The sequence below is a fragment of the Anser anser genome (assembly GCF_964211835.1).
Source record: "Anser anser genome assembly, chromosome: 26".
NCBI lineage: Eukaryota > Metazoa > Chordata > Aves > Anseriformes > Anatidae > Anser > Anser anser.
The window spans coordinates 473,689-493,975 of record NC_139747.1 but is presented as its reverse complement, the minus strand read 5'-3'; the positions used below and the strand labels follow the sequence as shown (position 1 = coordinate 493,975).

The window sequence follows — 20,287 nt, the reverse complement described above, 5'->3', positions numbered from 1 at the left end:
CGGCTCCAGCGCCCCCCCCCCCCCCCCCCGCCCCGCTGAGCGCCGGGCGCTGCCGCGGCCGCTCCCCCGGCCGCCATCTTCTGCCGGGGCCGGGCGCGCCCCGGGGCCGGGCCGCGCGTGCGCTCGGGGCCGCGGCGGGATGGCGGCGGCGGGCGGCGGGGGGCCGGGCCCGGAGGCGGCCGGGGGCAGCGAGGAGCTGGTGCTCACCCCGGCGCAGCTCATCCGCAGCCTGGAGCAGGTGGCGGGGACCGGGGGGAGGCCGAGGAACGAGCCCGGGGCTTCCTGGGCTGCGCTCTCCGGGCGGGGGCCGCGGGCCGGGCTCCCGTTACCCCGGTTTTGAGGCGCGTTCCCGGCCGCTCCGGGGGCCGGGACGCGGGGCGGGCGTGCTCCCGGCCGCTGCTCACAGCGTGCGTTCTTCTAGGCCTGGCTGAACGAGAAGTTCGCCCCGGAGCTGCTGGAGAGCAAGCCCGAGATCGTTGAGTGCGTTGTGGAGCAGCTGGACCACATGGTGGGTTCCGCTGGGGCGGGGGGGCCGAGGGGCGCCGGCCCGGCCAAGGTGTGCCCGGGTCTCCCTGCGAGCGCCCGGACCGCCTGCTCCTCGGCCCCTGAGACGGGGCGGGCCTGGGCTGCTTCGCAGGGTTTGTCGTGAGGAAGGGGTTGGGGGATGCGGGGAGGCAGCGCTTGGCGGCATCAGGAGGCGCTGCAGGTGGTTTTGTTGCCCGTATGTGCAAAAAGACCTCCTCGCGCTGTTTCTTGTTGTTTGGTATTTGAACCTTTTAATTTTTCTTTGTTTTTTTTTCTTGAAGGAGTCAAACCTGAAACGGGCAAAGGCAGGAGACTTAAAGGTCAGCGTCCATCGCATGGAGATCGAAAGGATCCGTTACGTGCTCAGCAGCTACTTGCGCTGTAGGCTTGTGAAGGTAACGCTTTCTTGTGCTGCAGAGGGGATAGAAAAGGGTGACTTCAGGGGCGATTCTTACCCATAAAATACCACGTGCTACAGTGAGACACTTTTTTAAAGCTCGCTCTCTTTCTTTCTCATCTTGGGTGCAACCCCAAAGATTTCATTCCTTGGGCACAATTCTCTGTTGTGATGAAGGAGAATCACAGCATTGCTATGGTGTTCTGTTACCGCATCTAAACCCAGGGTGGCACAATTAAATGTTTGTGTGTTCTGCCTGGGTCCTGCCATGTACGCACATGCCTGTGCAGCTTGGAGACCCCAGCTGACCATATTGTTGTTAATTCAGAAGCAGGTATTTGGTCAGGTTTGCCTGCTGTTCAGGAGTGGGTGACTTCCTGTAGGGGAAGCATCTGAAGGACGGGGATTGTAGTCACTGAACTTTTAGGAGAGCTGTGTTTTATTCTTTGGGATTTTTCTTCCAATACCAGATAGAGAAGTTTTTTCCCCATGTCCTGGAGAAGGAGAAGTCTCGAGCTGAAGGGGAGCCTTCCATTCTGTCCCCGGAGGAGTTTGCCTTTGCTAAAGAGTGAGTAGCTTTTGGATGCGTCTCCCTCCCTTTGCATGGGTTACAGGACTCATCCTTGTGTTTCGCTGAACAGTTCTTCAGAGTGCTAGCCTTAGACAGGGTTGCAGTAACGTTCAGTTTTAGCGAGAGCTTTCCTTATGGACAAGGAAAGAGCTGAAATGAAATAATTCTTCTGAGTCTGCATTGTGTTTGGCATCCGAGCTGGTTACTGTCAGCCAGTTGCTAGCAATCACAGGACCAGGGGATGTCACCTTTTGGCATTTTTGAATCAGTGCTCTCTAGGCAGATTTACATTTGACTTAATCAGTAGATGTTCTGATGTTTGGTTTTTTTTCAGGTACATGGCAAACACAGAGACTTACCTAAAAAACGTGGCCCTAAAACACATGCCACCCAACCTGCAGAAAGTGTCCCTCTTAAAATCAGGTGAGTACAGCCAAACTCTAGGATAATCCAGAAAATTATAGCAAAAGAGGTGTGGGGAAAGCTCTGGGGAGCATGCAGTATTAAGAACTAGTTCTCTAGCTGGTGCTCAGTAGAAGCAAACATTGTCTGGTGACAGTATCCTCACGTTGCTCTGCTGTGTAGTACATGGCTTAATGCTGCTGTCCCTTCGTGCTTCTGTCAGAGCATGTGCTGACCACTGCAATCCGGTGTTGTCTTAAATGGAGGCAGCGCACCCTACTCCTGGTCAGAATTGTCTAGCATTTCCTTTACTGGCCTTGCGTTTGTTGTCCCTAATTCCCCTTTCTTAGCTGAGCATCCTGCAGAGGAACATGAGTGAGTGCTGAGTCGGTGCTCTGAACCCATTGTTTCCACAGTCCCAAAGCCCAACCTGGATTCCTTCGTCTTCTTGAGGGTGCTGGAGAGGCAGGAGAACATCCTGGTCGAGCCGGAGACTGACGAGCAGAGGTAGGTGATCCTCCCACAGACGGCGCATGTCAGCAGGCAGGATTCCACAAGCAGCGAACGAGGAGAAGCGGCTTAACTCCACACCTGCCTCTTGCAGGGAGTACACCATCGATCTGGAGGAGGGCTCACAACACCTGATCCGCTACAAGACCATCGCCCCTCTGGTGGCCTCGGGAGCAGTGCAGCTCATCTGAGCGCGGTAGGTGCCGAGCCAGGGCCGCGGTGACGGCCGGCTGCCGGCGGGTTGGGCCGGCGGGTGGCGCCGGGACGGCGCGGTGGGGCCGTGCACCCTGCTACAGCCGGGGGTGCACCCTCGGGAGCATCCAAGTAGACCAGCAAGATGTCTTCCCCTCTACAGATGCGGAGGGGCCCCCACAGTTAATCAAACTCTTAATTGCTTATGGTACATCCGGGCTCCTTTTGCCCAGAGCTGCTGAGCGAGGGCGGCCTGTGTCACAGCACCCCTTCCAACAAGGCTTTGGTGGAGCCTTGCCACAGTCCCTCTTGAGTCCCAAGGGAGGGACGAGCGTAGGTGCCGCCTCTCCAGATCTCGGGCTGGTCTGACAGCAGATGTGGACAGAGCACGTCTGTCCTCAGAGGTAAATAATGCCTTTGTGAGTGCCAGGATGCCCTCTTTTTTAAACTTACATCGTAAAACGTCTGTGTGTTCATCCATGCCCCAGTTTAGCACTGTTCTTTGAATTTAGGCTATCAGGTGGGAACTGGCTGACCAAATGGTGTGGTAACCAGTTGTGTAAACTCCACCTTCCCCCATCGGCTTTGATCTTTTCACAGGGTCTACGCAACCCTGGTTGTTGTGCAAGTGCCCGATTGCTCTGAGGTGAACTGGGGGGAATACTTCCGCACCACCTTTGCCACATGATCCCTTGAGCAAAAGAACAACACACGTGAAGGTATTTGCTGGCAGAGCAAATCTTGATTATCGCACAGGGAGCAGAAAGGATTGGGAGCAAGTTGCAAGATGAAACTGCAGCTCAGGTAGAGCAAAGAGAATGTCACGGGCAAGCAGGGGACAGCCCCAGGATCATGTGAGGGGTGCTTAGCATTAGCTTGTTATCTGCAGTGCGAAGGGAGGTTACAGAGTTTACCAAGTATTTTCTTGTTGTCTTTTTGAAAATATTGGCTGGGAGACACAGATGAACTTAGGAATTCAGTGTGTCTCCTCTGAAGGATAGTTATGAAGGCCAAACAGCAAGTCTGTCCTTCCTTGGAAAGTCCTATGCCGCTTGTGTCCCAGTGTGGACACAGTCATCCACAAGCCCCCTTCTAACATGGCTGATTACACTGATTTATCCGGGCATTTTGGTAACGATAGCACTATTCTCATAAAATATCCACCCTTGCCATTACAGGTATCTGAGATTTGCCTGCAGAGTAGGCCTGGATTTGGAAGGAGTGTCTACAGGAGCCTTGGGCATCTGTGTTTTCTCTGAGATGGCGAACGGTGCAATCATGATGGAAGCTCTGGAAATATCAGGCAGTGTTTGAACGCTTGTCACAGACCTCTCTAACCAGAGCAACTGGTTCATGCTCACGGGGTCTTGATACTGCCCATGTAAAATTTGCATTTCACTCCATTCACTGTTTTGCTACGTGCACAGGCTTTGCTCAAAGCCAACACCAAAGTAGCTCCTGCACTGAAGACTGAAGTGCTGCTATTTCACCTCTCGAAATCCTTGTTGATCAAGTCCAGCAAGGGGGATGAGAGGCCTTCCTGCATTTCTGGCCTTTTCTGACCTCCTCCTTTGGGCTGACAGACTTCAGAGAGATTACACCACTGTTACAGTTAATCCTCAAGCTCAAGGCTGCCTTTCTCAGTGAACTTCAGGACAAGTAAGGCCCTTGGTACAGGGTGGTCTGCACGATCAGCAGCTGAGCACTGGAAGGACTCTGAGGAATTCTGTAAGCTTGTGGTGCTTTTGTGTTGAGAATGATATTGCAGCACAAGTCTGGCAGAGCTTTCCCAGAACAGTCTCTTGTTGCAGGATGAGAATAGAAGTAGTCTTGGTTTTGCCTCACCATCTATGCTTTGTGTGTTATTCATGTTGCTTCCTCTAAGGCTAGCACTTTGTATTTGATTTCTGCAGCAGAGCATTCAGCTCCCTGCACAGAGAGACCTCTAGAACCAGGTGCTGCAAAGTTACGTGGCAGAGGGCATATTCTGCCAGGACGCCTTATTTAAGAATAGTGGTGACCAGTTTCACTAAAATGGAGTCACTGTAACGATGGGGTCAGGTGAAAGCAGCTTTCTGCTGTGTGCGCTCTGAATCTGAAGAGTCTCCCTCCAGAAAGTGTGGAGTTCTGCTGCAGCTGCTGTTTGCATTTGTGAGGGTAGAGACTGTCAAGCTGCCTTCTGCTGAAACAGCTGCTGGGGAAGGGGAGATGTGCAATTTCTTGGTGTTGGTCACACAGAACAAAAACTCCTCCTGCCCTGCTGACCCTTGCGTTCCTCTCCTAGTCCCCTGCTGTGCAGCCCAGTGCCTGCCAAGTGCATGAACAGACTGTGGCTCATTTTCCTTCAGTGCAGGGTCTTCCCTGCATCGTGCTCTGTGGGGAGCAGGCTGGTGCTCCTCTGACACTCCCCTTTCTCTGCCAGGCAGGGTGTGACACAGCGCATCTTGTAGTGTGAGTGGCTTTGCATGTGTGCTTTATAGTGTTCCTAATGAATCCATTTAGGTAAAGAAGATTCGTTTAAGTATAGATGTTAAGAGGAAGCTGGGTTTAATCCTTAGGAATCAGTAGCACGTACCTCTGCGCAGCCCCCAGGAAAGGGCTTTGGATTGTACCCTGCCCATTCCTGGATTGTACCCAGCCCAGGCAGCTTCACAGAGGTGACTGAAGCTCCCGTTCAAAGTCATTGTTAATCTGCTGCTGCAAAACATGCTCTGGACGAGCTGCTTGGAGAACATCTAGGTGGCGTGTCTGGCAGACTTTCTCCTTGGCCGTATTAAGTTTGACTGAACAATTGTCCGGGCAGCACGTGGCTGCAGCAGTGTGAGTGAAGGGGGCCTCTGCCCTCTTCTAGTAGCCAAATCTCCACCAGAGTTGATTTTTCCTAGAGTGCCTGCAGCACAGCTCCTTTCTGGAGTGTGAAAGCTGGTACATGGCAGCATCATCGCAGGCTGTGCAGGATTTTGGAAAACGGCTAATAGGTTGGAATCAGGCTAACCGATTAAGTTTAGGCCTACCTGAAAATGCTACTGTCTGCTCTTCGTGTCCTTCCGTAAATAAGTACCCGGACACTTCGGGACTGGATACTGTCTCACTGCTAACACAGTGCTTCTGTTTCCTCATCTGTGCTGGGGGAGGGGGAAACGTCTGCAGCCTTGTCAAGAAAGAGGTGCTTTTGGCTTGTACTTTTAGATGGAGAAAAAGACTCGGTGGTCAATCCACCTTAGTCTGTGCCTGTGATGAGAATGCACGGAGTGGGAACAGCTTCTTCAAGGTCTGCTGGAGGTTGGCTGGTTGGGCTGAAAATAGATCCAAGGTTGGGCTGAAATAGATCCCCTATTCTCTGTTCCTTCCAAGGTGTAGGTAGCTTGGTTTACTGAGTTGAGTGATTAGCGTTAAATGCAAAGTAGGTGGGTGGTGGAAGAGGTCACAGAGAGGGCACTGGTGGTGAGCTGTGATTTCCCAGCTTGAGCCGGATCTACTGAGTGCAAGAGAAAGGTGGAGCAAGTGCTTTCGTTAGTAGGAAGCCTCTTCCATGTCTGTGTCAACTACCCCAAGTCACTGAAGTAGAATACGTGCTGTCAGCCTGAGAGGATGTGATGAAAGGATGGTTCTTGGTGAGAAACTGCTGGGAACTGACTCACTGCCTGCGTTGTGTGTGCATACGTATGTGATCGTATGCAATCCTCTAGTACGCAACCGATCACAGCCACGCACAGGGTGGCTGTCTTCCCCGGGGCCCCAGCCGCGTGAAGAACCTGTCCCTGGCACTTCGGTGGGCTTTTTCTTCCACTGCCCTGGTTCACCGTGGCTGTAGGTTGCTGTGCTGTTTGACAGAGTCTTTCCTAGAATTGAGAAATATCTGTATTAGAGCTGATATCAAGGGGGCTGTTCCTCTGAAAACCATCTAGAAAAAAAGCAATCAAAAGGTGATTGTTTCTTTTTTCTAGGGTATCTACAGGAAAATGATCTCACTAGCTTGTAATTCAGTGAGGATGTTCATTCTTTAGTAAGTAGGAATAAACGCCTACACTAAGTCACAGTGGGGAAACAGGTGGAAATTCTGCAGGGAACGTTTTGAGTATTCAAAGGTTCAGAAGCAGACAAATTATGAGACCATGAGGAAGAGCCCTTAGTTCCAGGGAAAAGGGGTTAATTCGCTGTCATGACCCTGGGAAGATGTTGCCTGGGTTTGTAACTTGGGCAGGTGCAGCCACAGTTACCCATCGCAGGGGCGGGTACAACGTGGCTTGTCTTCCACCTGACCTCTGTGGAAGGATGTGACCCTGCTTGTGTCTGAGGCCAGCCTCAAAAACAAGGAGCACTGCTTCCAGTGCTGGCCTGAGCACGGTTGCCAGCCAGGGCTTCAGCTCAAGGCTTCTGGCTCAGGATGGCAGGTGTGTGCTGACAGCAGAGCTCTCTGGCCTAGGCATGGGCTTAACAGGCCCATCAGACGAATCCATCCTGATGCTGACCGGGTTGGGGAGCTGGTACCAACGAGCACTGGGCAGGAAGAAATGCCACACGGCTCCTGCAGGCCCAGCCAGACAAGTGCGTCTGGCTCCTGGTTATCCGCAAAGGGCTCTGCCGTGCTCCTCCCCGGGCAGGAGTGTCTGACCCACGGTGACCCGAATGCCACACGTCCTTCCAGGGCAGCATACAGCTTTGGCTCTGGCTTTTTTCTGATGTTTTTGCTGACTGAGGGCAGGGCTGACCTGCAGATTTCTGCCAGCCACACTCAAGAGTTCAGGCTCGCTTCTGGTCATCCAAAGGAAGAGAGATCTTGCATTGTGCTGAAGACGTTCAGACACGGTGGCAGTGGGAAGCCGTGTATAAATATTGATAGACGGGTTGTGTCATGAGCTGATCAAGATCTGTGCTGTCAGCAGGAAAAATCAGGTCTGCTTAACCTAAATGGCTAGACAGCTCTGGAGAGATTAGCAGGTAGTGCGGGCAGGGGTGATCTGATTTAGGTGACGGTCTTTTCTGTCAAGGAGTCACATGTGAGCCGAGCAGCGAAGGCGGTTCTGAATATGAATGTCAGGCACGCCGCAGCGTCTTCTTTTTCAGGGCAAGGAACCAGGGGCAAGAAGCTTCCGCGGTGGGTTTGTTTTGATGCGGGGTGAGTCTGGGATTTGCCGTGAACGGGGACGCCCTGGCAACGGCTGTCTTGAAGCCAGCACCTGAAAGGAGCTGGGTACAAACCGGCGGGAGCAAACCGGGGCGCTCCCGGCCCAGGACGACCCCGCCGTGCTCGGGGGCGCCGCCGGGGCGCGGGGCCGGCAGGAGGGGGTGCGGGGCGGCCGGGGGCGCCCCGACGCTCGTGCCCTGCGCTCACGGCGGTCCGGGCGGGCCCGGCCCCGCGCGCGGGCGCTGCTCGGGCACGGCCCGGGGGCTCCGGGCGGGCGGCGGGGCGGGGCCGGGCGGGGCGGCCCCGAGCCGCCATTGGCCGCTCGCAGGCGCGGCCCCGGCGCCGATTGGCTGCCGCGCGGCGTCCCGGCGGCGGGCGCTCCCACGGCCCCATTCATCGCGCGGCGCCGGCGGCGGAGGGAGCGGCCGGGCCGGGCCGGGGCGCGATGAGCTGCGGCGAGTGAGCGCGGGCGGGGCGGGCGGAGGGAGGGCGCGGGCCGGGGCCGGGGCCCGGGGCCCTGCCACCCGGCAGCCGGGGCTCACTGCCTGACCCTTCTTCACCTCCAGGCTTTTCCAGGTGTACAGCGCGCGGGCCGTCGCCCCCCCAGCCATGCCCGTGCGGCTCTGCCTGGGCCACTCGCCCCCCATCCGCAAGCTGCTGAACTCCTACGAGGAGCTGCGGGGCAGCCGGGCGCGCAAACCCCTCCGCTCCTGTCTCAACCAGAAGCTGAGCGCAGAACACGAGCCTGAGCGGCGAGATAGCACCAAGAGCTCCAAGAGCCAGAAGAAGAAGAGGGTCGTGTTTGCTGATATGAAAGGGCTCTCGCTGACAGCCGTCCGTTTCTTCTCAAAGATCGAGGAGGACCTCTGTGATTTGCAGCATGCCCTGTCAGACCTCGCTTGCTTTCGACCCAGGCTGCGGGACTCACGCCCAGAAGTTTGCAGGTACGTGCTGGACTTCCCACAGCCCTCTTCAGACTATGCAGCTTTCCGCAGCCGCCTGCACAGCAACCTGGTCTGCCTGGAGAGCTGCCTGGTCCAGGACCATGCCCTGTCAGGGACAGTGAAGGTCAGAAACATCGAGTATGAGAAGAAAGTCACGGTCCGCATCACTTTTGATGGCTGGAAGAGCTTCCGAGACATCTCCTGCCAGTACATGCATAGCACGTATGGCTCGGCTGACACAGACACCTTCTCCTTCGAGCTCTCGCTGCCCAAGCCATCCAGCTCCCGCAGGGCCACAGAGTTCTGCATCTCCTTTCAGTGTGGGCAGAAGACCCACTGGGACAACAACCATGGGAGGAACTACAAGATCTGCCACGTGGGCATGATCCGCCCTCCCTCCCATGCCGTGAAGAGTGCCAACGGGGCCCGGGAGCATCGTGGCACCTCCCGGGCTGCCGCCCTTGTCCTCTCTCACCTGCAGACCTGGCGGCGCTCAGAGACTCAAGCCCCTTACTGGTAGGAAAGCAGCGGGTGGAGAGGCGTAGGGCCCTTCCTTCCACGTCCCTGCTGCGGTGCGGGGCTCGCTGGGGCGGGGGCCAGCAGTGGGAGGCGCCGCTCACGGTTGTTAGCTCCTCCGCGCCTCCGGCCTGCCGCTGGGCGAGCAGCTGCCGCTCTTCACGGGACCTTCGAGGCTGGCCCTGCCGCACCGCCCGGGAGCTGCTCCGGGTGCGATTCCCGTCGGTACCTTCTGCGGGCACCACTGCCGCGAGAGGCGGGCACAGCGGGACGGACGGGCGGCTTTGGGACGGGCTGCCGCGACCCACAGCCGGCGACGGGACCGGGGGCGGGGGGCGAGGCTGCCCCGGGGGGCCCGGAGCCCTCCGGGCGGGGCGCGGCGCGGCGCGGCCGGGCTGTGACGGGCTCAATAAAGGCGGCGCGGGGCGAGAGCGGCTGCGGCTCTGCGGGGCGGGGCGGGGCGGGGCGGGGCCCTGCGGCGTGCGCGGCCCCGCGGGCACCGCGTTGACGTCAGCGCGCGGGGCGGGGGCGCGCACGGCACGTGGCGGGGGCGGGGCCGGGCCCGGCGGCAGTGGCGGCAGGTGAGCGCCGGGCGGGGCGGGGCGGCTCGGTACGGAGCGGCGCGGGATCGGCTCCCGCTGCGGGCGGCCGGCGGGGCGGGGCGGGGCGGGGGGGGCAGCGCGGGGCCCGGCCCGGCCGCGGACCGTTAACCGGCAGGAGCGCGGCCTCCCCGCCCGGTGCGGGCCGCGCCGCAGCGCCCCCGCGCGTGGGGAGGTGCGGCCCGGCCCCGCCGAGCGGCCGAGGGCTGCGGGGCCGGCCGGGCCCTGCCGTGCCGCCGGGCGGTCCCCGGTAAGGCTCCGCGCCGGGCCCAGGCTCCGCGCCGGGCGGGGCGGGCCGCGGGGCGGGGCGGTCCCGGCGGCCGCAGCCGGAGGGGGGCTGCCCGCCTCGGCCCGGGGGGCGGTACCCGCGGCCGCCGGCCCTGCGCCGCCCGGGGCGTGCCGCGGTCCCCGAGCCCCTCCGGGGGCGGCCGGCAGCACGCGGACCGGGCTGGCGAGCGGCGAGCTCGGCGCAACGGGCGGCTCCGTGCGGGGCCGCGGAGCCGCCTCCCCCGGGGAGCCGCTCGGGCGGGCGCCGTGCGCCCCGGGGCAGGAGCGGAGCTGCCGGCCGGGAACGCTGCAGAGCCGGCGGCTGCGACGCGCCCTGCGGGGGAGCGACGGGGGAGCACCGGGGCCTGCCCAGCCTCTGCCGCGTGCGCTTCTCAAGTGCCTGTCCCGGGCCGTCCTCAGGCCCAGGCTCGTGCCCTCCGGTGGCAGGCGAAGGCAGCGTCCGGAGGCCGTTCTCCCCTCAGCTCTTTCCAGCAGCCCGCGTTGGCCTCCCGCGTGCCTCTTCTGCCGGGGGCATCGCCTTCGAAGAGCCGTGCTGTCTGTTGTTGACCTCTGCCTGGTCCCCGTGCCCCGGCGAGTTCCACTTGGGCTAATCACCGGCAGTAATTCTTCCCTTGGGCTAGCTTCCTGTCACGAACTGTTTGTAAAGCAGCAGAGGGTGAGCCGCGCCCCAGGAACCCGTGTACAGGAGCAGAGGAAGTGATTCCTGCCTAGGAATCTGGGGCCTGGCTGGCTCCCTGCTCTCGGATTCCTCCGAGATGAGAGGGGCGGTAAGGTCTTTGTCACTCAGAGGAATCCTCTGTCGCTCCATTGGCTCCTCTCCTGTATTTGGGACCTGCTCAGAGAGACTGTTGACATCCTGCGCTCCGAGGGTGGTTCTAGACGCAGCTGCTCAGTGTGAGGTTTGGGTGGGAGGAAAGCGCGGACTGTGCGTCTGTGGCGGTCTGAGTCCGCCGTGCCCGCGGAGCTGCTCGGGGTGATGCGTCCTCAGCCTGAGCACTGCCTCTGACAGTTCAGAGCCCGCTGTCCCTGGCCTCCTGCCACCCTCTCCAAGTTGGCGTCTCTCAGAGTTGTGCGACTTGCCTGACTTCGGTTTCTCTTTCCTCTGCTAGTGCTGGTGCCATGCGAGTGCCTAGTCTGCCAAGAAGCCAACTCGCTGTTTGAAGAGTTTTCCAGGGACACGAGCTTCATTTAAGTCTGTTACGACCCTTCAGCGTGAGTGGATGCCTGGGGCCTCTGGATTTAAACTTGTTACAGGCATCATGCAAGGATCTGCGCCAGTGCCTGCGTCCTCGCAGAAAGAACAATAATAGCTCTACATGCGGTAGGCTCCTGCAAGTGCCAACTCCCTCGATCTCCTCCAATGCAGGCTCAGGGATGGACTCCACCTTGTCCCCGTGAAGAGATACTGCATGCTCTCAGCAGCCAGAGGGGAATTCTACTGCTGGTGTCTCCACGAGCTGCCCCACGGCGGGACTTGCTCAGCGGCACCTTGGGAGAATATCCGTTCACACCGTTGTTTCACGACAGTACTTGCTGCAGACCCATGGAGGAACTTGCTTGCATGCTGCGTCTCCTTTGAGCTCCTCAGCCTGCGCTGTTTGAACTCCCCGGGGCTCCTGGCAGTCTGTTTGCTTGTTTTCCCAACCGCTCTCCCTGATCCTGTTGCATTCCCTCTCTTGCAGAGCCCAAAAAAGATGTGAACTTTGGAATGGGGTCTGTGAGCAGCTGCGGACTCGGTACATGTGTAAGACTTTTGCTGAATAATAGCAGGACTGGTTAACTGCTGTGGGCAGCCTTTCTGCCTGGCTGCAGGGTTGCAGGGCGCCAGCCTTGCTTAGGCCCTTCACCATGTTCCTCCTGCTCCCCTTTGACAGCCTGGTTGTTAATCTCTTGGGGATTTCCATAACTGTCCTCTTCACTCTGCTTCTGGTTTTCATCATTGTGCCAGCAATTTTTGGAGTCTCCTTTGGCATCCGCAAGGTTTACATGAAAACATTATTAAAGATCTTTCAGGTAAGTCATGTTCTCAAAATTTTGAGTGTTGGAGAGTGTTTACAGGGGTCTTGTCAAGCATAGTCGTGCTAGGAAGAGAGACTTTTGCCCCTCAGCAGAACATCGTAGATGACCGGGGCAGGAGGTTGGTTTGCTGGTGACGCGCTGGTGCCAGATGACCTGCTGGAGTCATCTCAGCCAGCTGCAATTTATCGGACTAATGATCACGGGCTGTTGTTTTTTTTTTTTTCCTGTAATTAAGCCACTAAGTCTTCAGACAAAGCAGTAGGACAGGACAGCATAGGCAGTAAGTGTGCAAACAGTGCAGCTGTCCTGTACAGCCGCAGATGTGCTGGGAGGAGGTGTGTGCTTGGACGGGTTAATGTCCCGGCAAGGCTGAGTGCTGGTGCAGTTTGATGTGGAAAGAAGCCAAAAGGGGCGTAGAGCACAATGGGGAGGGACGAGGCTGCAGTCAGTGGGCTGCTTATCTCCAGTACGTTTGGATGAAGCACAAGCAGGCAGCAAGGCGGGACTTTCTGTGGCGTGAACCTTGAGCAGTCTGTGGCCAGAACCCAGAACTTTCAAGACCTTTCTGTCCCAGCGTGCCGCCTGCTTATCTGCTGAGCCCAGCAGCCACGTTTGGACCTGCGGCCTGAGGACAACCAGCAGCCCTCGCTGCCCCTCTTGACACAGAGAAGCCAAGTGGAATTTTCCAAGCTGGGGTTATGCTGTTTCCCTGACTGCCTTTGCAGAGTTATTTTATGAGCTGTCTTAACCAGCACCTCTCCTTGAATCAAGTCCCTGGTGAGACCAGAATTTTTGCCAAACTCCCAATGGATAAAACCCAAACCACCCCACGCTGCCAGCCCAGGGAAAAGGAAGAGGGTTGCCTTGTGCTTAGTAGGGAAGTTTCAGGCTTATATGTGTAGTTCAGACTGCTACAGTGTTCGGTGCAGCTGCTGCTGCTTGAGCAGGGCTGATTTTTCCTGGGACGATCTCTGTACTGGCTGGCTTGGGAGGGCAGCCCTGCGGTGTGAGTGGGGAGTCCCAGGGCATTGTGCAGTGCTTCATTAACGCAGATGTCTGAAACCCCGGCTTCAAATTTAGTGACTGAACTGAGAGAAAAAATACATAAGGGTTTTGGTTTATCCAAAACGGAACATTTCACTTTACTTTTTTTTTTTTTTTTCTTCTCTCCTTTCTTTAATTCAGTTCTGGAACATTTACTCTCAACACATGTTTTGGTGTTCAATTTTGAAACTGTTTTTCTGAAAAGACTTTGAAATCTATTTCAGCTTTTATCAAAGGATCTTTGTAGTGGGAGAGAAGAGCACTCTGGCAGAACTGCTCACAGTTTGATGGAAAACTCAGCGACTGGGGCTGGTCATTGAGATATGTATGCCTGGGGAGTGTTATTCACAAGGAATATTTTCCAAGCTCTCAAGGCCAGTGTTGCAACCCTGGCCTGAGGGGCAGTACCTGAGTCTGGCAACTTGCGGGGCCCATCCGGGTGCTGGGGCCCGGGGTGGCAGCCACACACCTGAGCTGGTGCTGAGCGGGACCCGCCTGGTGCTTGGCAGGTGTCAGTCTGGGTTTTCTGCCACCGCGGTCACTATGCAGAGGGAGATGTGCTGGGCTGGCCAGGAGTGCCTTCTTCTCAGGCTTCCCAGCTCCTGCTGGGTCAGAGCTCCTCTTCTGACTTCTCCTGGGTTGGCAGCTTCTGGACAATCTTCTGCAGTCCTGCAGTTCCTTCTGCTGGCAGAGGAAGCTGCTAAATGAGCTAGGCTCTCCACCCACAATTAGTATTCCCACATCACTGCCTCCTCATCTGCTGGTGTCAGGGGCTGAGACTGGGAGCCCTGGAGTTCCCAGCAGTTTCTGCTTCTTCCCAGGTCCCTGATGGAGCAGCTGGCTCGGAGCAGTAAGCATGTTGCACAAGTCTGCCTTCGTGAACTTGCTCTCCCAGGCTTGTATGCAGGAGAGTGCCACTGGGGTGGTTACTTGGAGGACAGGCAGGAAGACTGGTCAGAAATCCAGCCTGCAGTTTTTCCTGGTTCCCTTGGGAAGTAGATGAGAAAAGAGATTTCAGTGGATGACAAGTAGTCTGGGCATGGGATCTGGCTGCGGGAGCACTGTCTGAGGGTGCTTGCTGCTGCTCCTTTGGACTGAGAAGCAGTAGCAGCTGTTAGCTGAACCGGGGAGGGGAGGATCCCATGCCCTCATGCGACTGGCCTGAGGTGTATAGCAGCAACCTGAAAACACGGTGTCTGCTTTGAGTTTGGAGGAAATCAGGATGGGAAAATAGTGCCAGTCCCATGACCTGCTTCCTGAGCCGCGTCACGTTCTGCTCCAGCAGGAGGGCCCGCAGGATGCAGGGGCCCCCTGGAGGTTGTGCAGTGGTAACCACGTGCAAGCTACAGCAGAGCCTCCAGGACACGGAGGCTGCAGAAAGTCTTGCTGTGCCATCTCACCACGGAGCACCTTCCATCTTCTGGTGCTCGTTCTTCCGCTGGGGCTCTGCTGTGCAGAATGGCACGCTCGTGTGTGCTGCGTATTAAGGCTTTCCTAGGTGCTGGTCACCTCCCCATCAGTCCTCCTGCCCCGCTGTAGACAAATCTCTGCTGTAAGAACTTTCTTCCCAACCCAGTCCCTGCTTCCACCTCAGTTCAGTTGCGTGTTCATGACTCACACTCAGTTCTGTACGGAAGCCTCCTGCCTTCATCTCATCTTCTCCCGTTAACTGTGGTCTTCCCTGAAAGCCAACTGTAAAACGGGAATTCTGAAGTGGAGCTACAGGCTTTGACAATCTTGATTGCCATGTGTGTCTCTTGCAGTGGGCAACACTGAGAATAGAGCGTGGTGCCAAGGAGAAGAACCATCCGTTATACAAGCCCTATGTCAATGGTAAGATCGTGCCCTGCGTGGGCACACATGAAGTTCAAATTTCTGTATGGGAGCTGCGGTAAATGGAGTGTCTGTGAGCAGCCGAGGTATGATGGGAAAGCCTCTCCTTGCAGGTGGATTAGCTAGGTGGCTATGGAGAGATCAAGTGCGTGAGGCACCTAGAGCTTGCTTCATGTCTAGGTAGCTGGGAGGACTGGTTTGTTCCTGTCTGGGCTGGAGGACGGAAGGGAAACCCTGGCTCTCAGCTGCCTTTGAGCGGGCAAGTCACGCTTTGCTCAGAGCTGCCCGTGGCCTCTTACAGGTATCATTGCAAAAGAGCCAACATCACTGGAAGAGGAGATCAAGGAGATCCGCCGGAGTGGCAGTGGCAAAGCCCTGGACACCCCTGAGTTTGAGCTCTCAGATATCTTCTATTTCTGCCGCAAAGGCATCGAGACCATCATGGATGATGAAGTGACCAAGAGGTTTTCAGCTGAAGAGCTGGAGTCCTGGAATCTGCTCAGCAGGACCAACTACAACTTCCATTACATCAGTCTGCGTCTCACTGTTCTCTGGGGACTGGGTGTTCTCATCCGCTACTGCTTCCTGCTGCCCCTCAGGTGAGTGCTGCTGTGAAACGCGCCCAGTGAGGTGGTGCTGCGGCCTGTTGCTGCTGCAGCAGGTGCAGCTGGTCCTCAAGTCCCACAGACCCTGCTCAGCACGATCAGGAGCGACCGGCTATGTGATGTGCAGGGCCTGTGGCCTGGATTTGCTAGCATTTAACTTCCCTCTTTCTGCAGGATAGCCCTGGCGTTTACTGGCATCAGTTTGTTGGTGACTGGTACTACAGTAGTGGGATATTTGCCAAATGGAAGGTAAGTTGGTCTTTGAGAGAAAAAGGGATGGGGCAGCTCCATGTGCCATTTGAGACCTGATAATCCTGAATTTTTCTGGAAAGGCCTGTCTGTTCTGCCTGCTGCAGACGAGGCACAGGGTCCCGGCATCTGTAGCCTGTCAGGAACTGACTCCCTGTAATTTTAAACAAAGGAGCTAAATACGAACGTTATGCCCCTTGGCAGATCTCTCAGCCCTGGGCTCTGAAAGGAATAAAACCAGAAGAGAACAAAGGCCTAAGTTTGCTTCTCAGGAGTTATGAATCAGTGGTCATAAGCTGACAGCAAAACCCAGCAGGAGATGTGTTTCTACGGGCATATGAAGTCTCAGTTGGATCTCATGGCCTGAGACAGCTGGGCCAAGTGGCACAGTCACAGGGAGCCGGGGGTGATAGTCTCTCTTCTGGGCTGCAGGTGTAAAGAGTTCCTCAGCAAGCACGTCCACCTGATGTGTTACCGAATCTGCGTGCGTGCCCTCACAGCTATCATCACCTACCACGACCGGTAAGGAAGTGCTGCCTGCTGCAGATCATCCTTCCCCACCAGCCACTCTGTGCTGTGCCTCTTGTAGGCCTCCCTCTTCATCCCTCTGCCCTCATCTGTGTCTTTGGTTTGCATTTAGAGAAAACAGACCCCGAAATGGAGGCATCTGCGTGGCCAATCACACATCCCCCATTGACGTGATCATCCTTGCCAGCGATGGCTACTATGCAATGGTAAGGTCTGCGCCCCAGCTCTGCCTGCCAAGGCCTGGCCACATGTATTTTTGGAGCAGCAAGTATATTGCATAGGGCATGTTGTGGGCAGAAAGAGGCTTTTGCACATGCAGAACTGCGTGAACTCTCAGACCCTGTGCACTGATACCCTGTTGCGTTGCTTTCCAGCAAGTTTGCCTGGAATTCAGAGCACCAAGGCATTCTGGCCACCGCTTTGCAAGGAGAGTTTTTGGCTTTGCTCTCTATGGAAGAGCAAGCTACGTCCTCAGCTTGGCCACCCTGGGGCTTGCTGCGTCTTTCCAGTCAGAGTCTCTCAGCCTTACCGGGGCAGGGGTGGAAAGATGAACCTCAGCTTGGCTTGGCTATGGAGCTGTAGGAGCTGCCTTGGCCTTCAAGCGTGCCCAGATCTTGTAACTTGTGTCTTCTCATGCTGTTCAGGTGGGTCAAATCCACGGCGGGCTGATGGGTGTGATACAGAGAGCCATGGTGAAGGCTTGCCCCCACGTCTGGTTTGAACGCTCAGAGGTCAAAGACCGTCACCTCGTCGCCAAAAGGTGTGACAGTTGCTAGCTGCAGGGAGAGGTCTGGAGGCTGGGAAAGACAGGGGGCTGCCCCCTTCCCTTGGGTGAGGACACTGCCTCTCCTCGTGGGTATTGGGAGAGTGTGGCAGTGTTACTGGCATCCAGATAGTCCTCGGTGACTGAAGGATAAGCACTGGGTGCTGTGTGGGTTGCTAGGACAGCCCCTGTGCCATGTGCTAATTGGTGACACTCTTCTGTTTAGGCTTACAGAGCACGTCCAGGACAAGAGCAAACTGCCTATTCTTATCTTTCCAGAAGGTGAGTCGTGGAGTGAGGCCAGAGCAGCACCTGGAGAGGGCGTGCTGGGACAGTACCCTGTTTATGTTACTTCCTTATGCAGCCACGGGCCTTGAGAGCCTTCAGTGAGGCAAAGGGAACATTGCAATTGTAGAGCTAACTGAGCCCAGAACGCACAAGTCATATGTGCTGTCTTAGTGATGCTGCACCTCTTGTGCACACAGAGAGCAGGGTTTGGAGTGAGTGTTAGGGGTCAGTTGCTGGATGCCTGTAGGTGTATAGCTTAGATGTCCGAACTGACTTGCAAGGGGAAGTTCAGAAGATTGTGCTTGCCTTTTACAGGAACCTGCATCAACAACACGTCTGTGATGATGTTCAAAAAGGGGAGCTTTGAAATTGGAGCCACAGTTTACCCTGTAGCCATCAAGGTATGAGAAAGCAAACATTCTTACAGCAGAAGTAGTCCTCTGCGTGAGAGCTCAGTCTTAGTGGCTCAGTCTTGGCACCGATGGGTCAGCAGCCTGGTCTGAGGGCATGGGGACACTGAGGTTACTTCATGTGGTGCACTGGGGAGGGCTGGCCTGTAGCTGGGCTTTGGGTAGAACTCGGAGCCTCGGGGAGGGTGCATCTTCTGCCTGACTTTCATGAGCTCTTCTGCCTCTGTAGTATGACCCGCAGTTTGGAGATGCCTTTTGGAACAGCAGCAAATATGGCATGGTAACCTACCTCCTTAGGATGATGACCAGCTGGGCCATTGTCTGCAGTGTCTGGTACTTGCCCCCGATGACCAGGCAGGTAAGTAAGCTGAGCCTGCCCTACCTGACCCACCGCACGACTGGCCCTTTTCTTCTGCTGCATGGTGTCATTTTCCCACAGCCTGAAGAGGACGCTGTCCAGTTTGCCAATCGAGTGAAGTCAGCCATTGCCAGGCAGGGAGGCCTTGTGGATCTGCTCTGGTGAGTCCAGGCAGGCTTTTCTCTTCCTGCTGCTAGGATTCCTTGTTCCTGGGTCCTGAGAAGTGTTTGTGGGCTGCAGAGCTAAGTTTGCGTCTTGCGTTGGGCAGATTAGGCCTATGGAGAAATGGAGATGCGTCTCCAAAACTGCTGTAGTCAGGACCCAAATCTTTCCTTCTTCTGTGTGTGCTGGGCACCAGAGCTTCATTCTGTGATTCTGGCTTGCGCTTAGACGCCCATGTTCTACTTGATGCTGCTAGCAAAACAGGTAGATCTTGAGAACCTCTCTTGTCAGGCACTAAGATCTTCAGAGCCTCGGAGGTGGAGGGCCTCTGCAGGCGTTGTGCTGTGGTGGTATCAGAGCATCTCACACTTCAGACAGAGCTGCCATGTTGCGCACTGTGCAGGGCCATGGGTGCCACTCCTGGCAAAGCGAGGTGTGAAAGAAACTCCCCTTGGGGACAGTCAGCCCGCAGTGTCCTGGCAGCCTGAGGTACAAATGCAGCTGTCCGGCTGGTGTGGGACCTGCTGCTTTGAGAGGCCCCAGCTGACGTGTCAGTGCACGCCTGTAGCTCCACTGAGCATATGACTCTCTTCACAGGGATGGAGGTCTGAAGAGGGAGAAGGTGAAAGATACGTTCAAGGAGGAGCAACAGAAACTCTACAGCAAAATGATTGTAGGCAACCATGAAGACCGGAGCCGCTCCTGAGCCCTCTCTCTCCAGCACTGATCCTGGGCCTGGTCAGAGCCCTCTGCCTCCAGCACGAGCCAGGGCTTGTCTGAAGCAGCTCTGTGTGTTTGGACTTTGGCTACTCCAGAGCTGCTTGGACTTGCTCGTTCGTTCTCTGGCTTTTTCCCGGAGGCACTATTATTGCCTAGAGTCTTCAGGCCCTGGGCAGCTCTTGGCAAAGATGCCTTCTTGTTACTGTTACAGTGAAGCCCCTTGCAGGGGCAATATTAAATGAAACACTTCTGGTGTCATATGCTTCCATGTGGTGTCCACAGGCTCCGGGGGAGGGCTGGTGTGTTGATGTGCATGTGTGTCAGTCACAAGTCTCCCACAGCACAGAAACTGGTGAGCTACACTGAGATTAGCTGCCTTGACAACCAAAGGATTCTTACGAGCCTGTGCCTCTCAGGTCCATGGCACAAAACCCACGGAACCAGTATGTGGTCTCTCACCACTCCCGGCTTTACCTCCACAAGGAGAGAAACCTTTCCTCTTCCTTTTGCTACCCTCCTGCCATAGCCTGACCATTGCTGCTTCAGCATCTGAGTAACGGCCTCTTTGCTGGGGTTGCTCAAGCAGTGAGGATCATTCTCCTTGGAAGCCTCCTCCTGTCCCCTGGGTCTGCAAGCCGCCAGGCAATTGTCACTGATGCAGCAGACGGGGCAGGCTTCTGATAAATCTGTATGTGCCGTGCTGGGAGCCCAGGGTGGGCAGGAGGCTCCGTAGCTGGGGCAGGAGATCCCCTTTCAAATGTCTCCCAAGGAAGATGTTGAGATCTGGTCTTGATATGCACCAACTTGCAGGTTTATAAACTTGGTTTGTTGCAAGGAAGTAGAAATCTTGTGCTGGAGGTGGTAGCCTTTTCAGCTCTGTGAGTATATTATTCAGTAAAGCAACTTGTATTTGAGCATTCATCCTGTGTACTTTCCAGTTATCCATATGGTCCTGCAAACTTTAGCACTTTAATTGGGTCCTCTGCCTGCTCTTACATGCTGTTTCACTGCTACCCACAGAAGCCCACTTGCATTCGCTAGAACATTAGAGGAGGCGATCTTTATTAAAATCCTTCTTTGTGCCCAGAGTGGTGGTTGCTGAGCAAGGGCATCTGATGCCTTGCAGGTCAGGACAGCTATCCTGTGTTGAGAGTCCTTAAATATGAGTTTCTCTGAACAAGCTCCCAATATGGATTCAAGGTAGTTTCCTTTCTGCTTGTTTTTATTTGGGTAAAA

At 56.2% G+C, this 20,287-nt stretch overlaps 3 protein-coding genes across 14 annotated transcripts; all 3 read left to right on the top strand.

Moving 5' to 3' along the window:
• The first annotated feature begins 98 nt into the window (after positions 1–98).
• On the top strand, positions 99–9,614 carry GINS4 (GINS complex subunit 4). Of its 9 annotated transcripts, XR_014575492.1 has the most exons (10): positions 99–238; positions 422–508; positions 807–920; positions 1,393–1,490; positions 1,828–1,916; positions 2,312–2,402; positions 2,500–2,601; positions 2,761–3,001; positions 3,198–3,316; positions 3,776–5,685. XR_014575492.1 is itself a non-coding variant. In XM_083811942.1 (8 exons), exons 1-7 carry the CDS (start codon positions 140–142, stop codon positions 2,594–2,596), a joined length of 675 nt encoding a protein of 224 aa, XP_083668068.1. In that variant the 5' UTR covers positions 99–139; the 3' UTR covers positions 2,597–2,601; positions 8,292–9,614. The 9 variants fall into 9 exon arrangements, 5 of the variants coding, with proteins under 5 accessions (XP_083668068.1, XP_083668071.1, XP_083668069.1 ...); XR_014575489.1 differs by lacking the exons at positions 2,761–3,001; positions 3,198–3,316; positions 3,776–5,685 and adding exons at positions 7,665–7,716; positions 8,292–8,348; XR_014575490.1 differs by lacking the exon at positions 2,761–3,001.
• On the top strand, positions 8,335–9,614 carry LOC310886828 (protein phosphatase 1 regulatory subunit 3C-B-like; the record flags this gene model as incomplete). The annotated part of the gene is made up of 1 exon (XM_083811939.1): positions 8,335–9,614. The coding sequence occupies one exon, from the start codon at positions 8,335–8,337 to the stop codon at positions 9,187–9,189; it is 855 nt and encodes a 284-aa protein (XP_083668065.1). The 3' UTR covers positions 9,190–9,614.
• Positions 9,615–9,675: 61 nt separating this feature from the next.
• On the top strand, positions 9,676–19,309 carry GPAT4 (glycerol-3-phosphate acyltransferase 4). Of its 4 annotated transcripts, XM_083811936.1 has the most exons (13): positions 9,676–9,766; positions 11,182–12,085; positions 14,899–14,968; positions 15,270–15,567; positions 15,748–15,822; positions 16,255–16,344; positions 16,463–16,556; positions 16,995–17,110; positions 17,340–17,395; positions 17,717–17,802; positions 18,041–18,169; positions 18,251–18,330; positions 18,929–19,309. In XM_083811936.1, the coding sequence occupies exons 2-13, from the start codon at positions 11,921–11,923 to the stop codon at positions 19,035–19,037; spliced, it is 1,368 nt and encodes a 455-aa protein (XP_083668062.1). In that variant the 5' UTR covers positions 9,676–9,766; positions 11,182–11,920; the 3' UTR covers positions 19,038–19,309. The 4 variants fall into 4 exon arrangements, with proteins under 4 accessions (XP_083668062.1, XP_083668059.1, XP_083668061.1 ...); XM_083811933.1 differs by having other exon boundaries at positions 18,041–18,330; XM_083811935.1 differs by lacking the exon at positions 9,676–9,766 and adding an exon at positions 10,016–10,034 and having other exon boundaries at positions 18,041–18,330.
• Positions 19,310–20,287: the final 978 nt, after the last annotated feature.

What these genes read in the sequence shown, in the direction of transcription:
- GINS4 (XM_083811942.1), top strand. Translation starts at nt 140, where the DNA reads ATGGCGGCGGCGGGCGGCGGGGGGCCGGGCCCGGAGGCGGCCGGGGGC. An exon ending in TGGAGCAGCTGGACCACATG is followed by an intron (nt 509 to 806) that starts GTGGGTTCCGCT and finishes TTTTTCTTGAAG; the next exon opens with GAGTCAAACCTGAAACGGGC. An exon ending in GAGTTTGCCTTTGCTAAAGA is followed by an intron (nt 1,491 to 1,827) that starts GTGAGTAGCTTT and finishes GTTTTTTTTCAG; the next exon opens with GTACATGGCAAACACAGAGA.
- GPAT4 (XM_083811933.1), top strand. Translation starts at nt 11,921, where the DNA reads ATGTTCCTCCTGCTCCCCTTTGACAGCCTGGTTGTTAATCTCTTGGGG. An exon ending in ATCATCACCTACCACGACCG is followed by an intron (nt 16,345 to 16,462) that starts GTAAGGAAGTGC and finishes GTTTGCATTTAG; the next exon opens with AGAAAACAGACCCCGAAATG. An exon ending in GCGATGGCTACTATGCAATG is followed by an intron (nt 16,557 to 16,994) that starts GTAAGGTCTGCG and finishes CATGCTGTTCAG; the next exon opens with GTGGGTCAAATCCACGGCGG.